Source organism: Vollenhovia emeryi, unplaced genomic scaffold, assembly GCF_000949405.1.
Source record: "Vollenhovia emeryi isolate VEMERY1.0 unplaced genomic scaffold, V.emery_V1.0 DF940056.1, whole genome shotgun sequence".
In the NCBI taxonomy this organism is placed as follows: Eukaryota; Metazoa; Arthropoda; class Insecta; order Hymenoptera; family Formicidae; genus Vollenhovia; species Vollenhovia emeryi.
In genome coordinates this window covers 8,762-13,506 of record NW_011966310.1, presented here as the reverse complement: position 1 = coordinate 13,506, position 4,745 = coordinate 8,762, and the positions used below count along the sequence as shown (strand labels likewise).

At 38.2% G+C, this 4,745-nt stretch overlaps 1 protein-coding gene across 1 annotated transcript in view; it reads right to left on the bottom strand.

The window, feature by feature from the left end:
• Positions 1-3: 3 nt before the first annotated feature.
• LOC105556397 (ABC transporter G family member 23-like) overlaps positions 4-4,745 on the bottom strand; it is a gene marked incomplete at its 3' end in the record, with an annotated part of 9,481 nt that continues 4,739 nt past the window's right edge. Inside the window, exons 5-8 of the mRNA XM_012003481.1 lie at positions 1,324-1,536; positions 1,151-1,245; positions 707-929; positions 4-189 (exon numbers count right to left, since the gene is read on the bottom strand). Coding sequence (XP_011858871.1) covers positions 4-189; positions 707-929; positions 1,151-1,245; positions 1,324-1,536 — 717 coding nt within the window. The remainder of the gene's footprint in view (positions 190-706; positions 930-1,150; positions 1,246-1,323; positions 1,537-4,745) is intronic.

Below are 4,745 nucleotides of genomic sequence, written 5' to 3'. Positions count from 1 at the left end.
CCTGTATACCGTACCCATATCACGGAAAACTTGAATCTGACTAGCAAGAAGATCGGAATCCTTCGCGAAAGTAACATGTTCCACTCGTATTGTTAGAGCTTCAGAAAAATTTTGATGAAAATATATTATACCATGAAGTTCTCCTCTTTGAATATCATATTTCGCCTCTGAAATATTGTTATAGTACTTCTGAAAACACAATATAATTAATGAGAACCATCAATAAACGTGTTAATGATTATTAATCTGTTTCTATTAATTTATATTGAATAAAATTTTTCCAATGTGTATCGGAATAAATAGGTGACAGAGAAATGGATACCGAGAATACAGAAAGTGCCATTTTAATCTGTACATTAAAGACATCCGTTCATGCTACATTATATTTATGTGTCGTGTCTTTCGTATATTGATATTTCTAGTCCTAGGACTTTCGAGTGTGCTTTGTTCTGTATTTACTCTCGGCAACAGTGCGTTAGCCGAGTGGAGTCGTTGGTGAAAAGCCTACCCGTGCAAAACGTTACAGTGAGCTCTTGTGATTGAAACATAAATTTGTTCGTCTTGCATGTGTGGTAAGGGCAATAAAGAGCGTCCACATACGCACTGAGTAGGCATTTTGCAAGCTTATTTGATCCTACTTTAATATATTGTATGTACAACATCATTAAATAACTACGTTACATGATTAATTTTTAAATTGTTACACCTGTGTCGCAATGGAGTCGTCAAAATTGTTCAGGAATCTACAACTGAGGTTGCTGAAGTGGCAGCTGATTTCATCATTCCAAATATTGCCAAAGTTGCTGCCGTCGCAATTGCCAGCTTCATCGTTAACAATCCCGATCTTCAAGTTCTTTGGATCATTACCAACTGCCAAAAGTGCTCCAGCCCATATTAATATCGGTATTGATATCGCAAGAATTAGCGTTCTGAAAGAATTTTTATTAGTGTTATGAAATTTGCAATTGATAAAAACTAAAAATATTAAAATATAACCTCTAGCTCGTTATACAATGACAATTTAGTACTACACAAGTATATTGAAGGAAACATTCGAAAAGACAACATTCGAAATTGAAACAATTGCAATTTTATTTTGTTGACAAAACCATCCCTTCTGCATTATTGATAAGTTATGATAAATACTTACGTGTAATCACGGGTCACTTGGATGCTATCCTTCACAAGTAGAGCTTGGAATCTTCTTAATCGTGAAACTTGTCTTTTCGAAACCGTTTTGTTTCCCTTAATAATTTGACTTATTAATATCTTAAAATGATATATATTTGCAAAGCTTTTTATAACAATAAAAATCGTACATACATTTAGTTGTTCATATTTGTTTTGATCGTGATTGAAGGCATCGCTACCAGTGTCTTCCATATTGGATCCCTGAGCTTCATTTAAAGTGACTGCATTATTCTGTGCCTCGCACAATTTCAGGAAAATTTCATCCAACGACGAGGATTGAAATTTCTCCAGTAATTTTTGCGGCGCCGATTCAGCTAACAATTTACCATGTCTCATTAAACTGACCTGCGTATCCACAATATATGATATTATGCACGATAAAATTTGTAACATTTACAATTAGGAAGAACACAGCGTTCTCGAAAAGAAGGAATAGTTCGTGCTTCAGAAGCAAAACCTAGCTTATACAGGGTGTCGGATTCGATTTGGATCACTCCAAAGATTATAGTAGATTGGGTCAAACTGAGAAGAAAAGTTATATACCATTTTACAAAATCCGTAATTATTATCGCGTAATTAAGAAAAACGTCTGAGCCAATAAGTGCACGGAGGAGCTGAAGGCCGGACTCGGCAGACATGCAAAATGGTGTATTATTCTCCTACCACCAGAAAAACTTTTTCGGCGCGATGTCATACGAGGTCTGTTCAAAAAGTATCGCGAATTTTGAATTTCCGCGAGCTACGTATATTCGATTTTCGATTTTTTTTGTGGCGTTATGTTGGTACTCATGTCCCTCACTTATGCTGACAAGTTCGGCCATTTTGAATGTTCAGTTAATTTTTCGACAGCTATTTTGCTTGGACGTGTTTTGGCTCGTCTTCGATTTTTGCCTATTCCAAGAAATGGATCAAAGAATATGTATCAAATTTTGTGTGAAAAACAAAATTAAGTGCGCGGACGCATTCCGAATGTTGACTGTGGCATATGGTGAAGCTACCTTGAACCAAAGCAACGTTTATCGGTAGTACAAAATGTTCTCAGAGGGCCGAGAAGATGTGAACGACGAAGAGCGTGCCGGACGCCCGAGCACGTCAATAACAGACGAAAACATTGATGAAGTGAAGAAAATAGTATTGGCCAATCGTCGAATCACCGTTAGAGAAGTTGCTGAGGACGAAAAAAAAGAAACGCCCGGATTTGTGGAAGAACAAAAATTGGCTTTTGCACCATGATAACGCCCCTGCTCACACATCGTTGCTTGTGCGCGAATTTTTGGCCAAAAACAACACACTAATGATGCCGCAGCCACCGTATTCTCCAGACCTGGCCCCCTGTGACTTTTTCTTGTTCCTGAAACTGAAGAGGCCCATGAAAGGACGACGCTACGCCACGATTGAGGAGATAAAGACGGCATCGAAGGAGGAGCTGAACAAGATCACAAAAAGGATTTTTTGAAGTGCTTCGAAGATTGGAAAAAACGTTGGCACAAGTGTATAATATCTGATGGGGATTACTTTGAAGGGGACAACATAGATATTCATGAATAAATAAATAATTTTTGAAAAAACACAAAATTCGCGATACTTTTTGAACAGACCTCGTATGTCGCGCGTTCGCTCGCTGCGCGCTGTTCGCCCGCTCACCGCTCCCCGCTCGCCGACGTCTCTCATCGATCGATGCGTGACTCCACCTCTCGCTATCGGATCTTGAGAGATGTCAACAGATACACCATTTTGCATGTCTGCCGAGTCCGGCCTTCCGCTCCTCCGTGCACTTATTGGCTCAGACGTTTTTCTTAATTACGCGATAATAATTACGGATTTTGTAAAATGTTATATAACTTTTCTTCTCAGTTTGACCCAATCTACTATAATTTTGGAGTGGTCCAAATCGAATCCGACACCCTGTATAGGAATTTTAGCGACTTCTTTATACATATAAACAACTAATTTTTAACTCGGTCTTTTAAGATATAAATCAATTTTAAACATAATCGCCATTTAGGACCTGGCATAGGTGGTGGCCAATTAAATTACTAATTGTAAGTGAATTCATATACCGTCTTTTTCTACCCTGTCCTGCGTGCCGGATTGTGAGGGAGGTCCCAGGTTCGAATCCTGGCTGAGGTAATATGTTTCGCAATAAGAATTTTAATTCACTACAGGGAAGAGTTAACGTAATAATGCTATAGCATTAAAATTAAATTAAAATAATTTACAAAAATCGTTCTACGATTTTTATAACACGTGAATTCACGGACGATAATGATCCCACCTATACTGCGTTCACGGAGAGAACGACCACGCATTTCGTCCGGTTCGGTCAGACCACGCCTCCATTTTGCCCCCTCCACACCGAACAGGCCCTGAGTAGCGCGCTCGATTTCCCCTACCTCATCCCCACTCTGTCCAAAGCTGCGCGGAGCGTGGTCGTTCTCTCTGTGAACGCAGTATAGGGAAAATCTGTATTCTATGTCCGGTAGGTAACGGCGCGTAGGACAGGGTGGAAAAAGGCGGTATATGGATTCACTTACAATTAGTAATTTAATCAAAGGGTTTTTCGGGTCACTGATTACGATTTTAAAGTCAGAATTTGTATTTTCAACATGGCTAATCAAATATGGCGGCCCAAAAATTAAAAAATCGTTATAATTCTTTTAAGAATTACCATTAGGGTTTTTTGGGTCACTAATTACGACTTTGAAGTCAAAATTCGAAAATTCAAAATGGCGGAAAACCCTTTGATACAAAGTACTGAAGAAATCGGTCTGAGAAACGTTCGGTGCTTAGGTACCAAAGAAAATGGAATTTGTTAATATTAAGTGTCCTACAGTTGTAAATATTAAACCGTTTCGGAAATCGCGTGTATGCGTTTCCATAGATTTTGTCATGAGAAATCCGAATCTGTTGACTAAATTAACGAGTATCAACGCGTTTCAAACTTATTTTCATCTGAAAATGTCAAAAAAACGGCCTTTTTGCACTTTTAAGATAGAATATCTCAAAATTCTGACGCGCTAGACAAATTCTGCGGTCAGATTCGGATACAGTGCAAAAAATTACATGGAAAAACACCTTAGATCTCAATGGGATTTCAAAAGGGTCATTTTTGTATGCCTGTGTAATTATAGATAAACGGTAAATATATCGATGAGGGGAGCCCGCCCCGATGACCTTGACCTTGACATATGTTGTCAAGGTCGCCCTCCTGAGTGAACTTGAAGAGGTTTTAGCCGTCGCTCGTAGTTCGTTAAAAAGATATTTAAAAAACAATGTCGACCAATTCTATGTAATTTTCAGACACAAATATTAAAAATTTTGAAAAATGTTTTAAACAAAAGTTGTTGATCACTTTAAAATATACATTTTATGTTCTATTAATTTTTACTGTACAAATGATAGTTTTCGAGAAAAATGATGGACTCTAAATTTTATATCTTTCCTCCTATCTAAGCATGTACCTTACAGTACATATGTATACGATTTCATATGGGTTTGCAACTTTCCACGTGAAGTTGCTCGTGTCTTTAGCACGGCGCGCTGCGCGCGCCCCA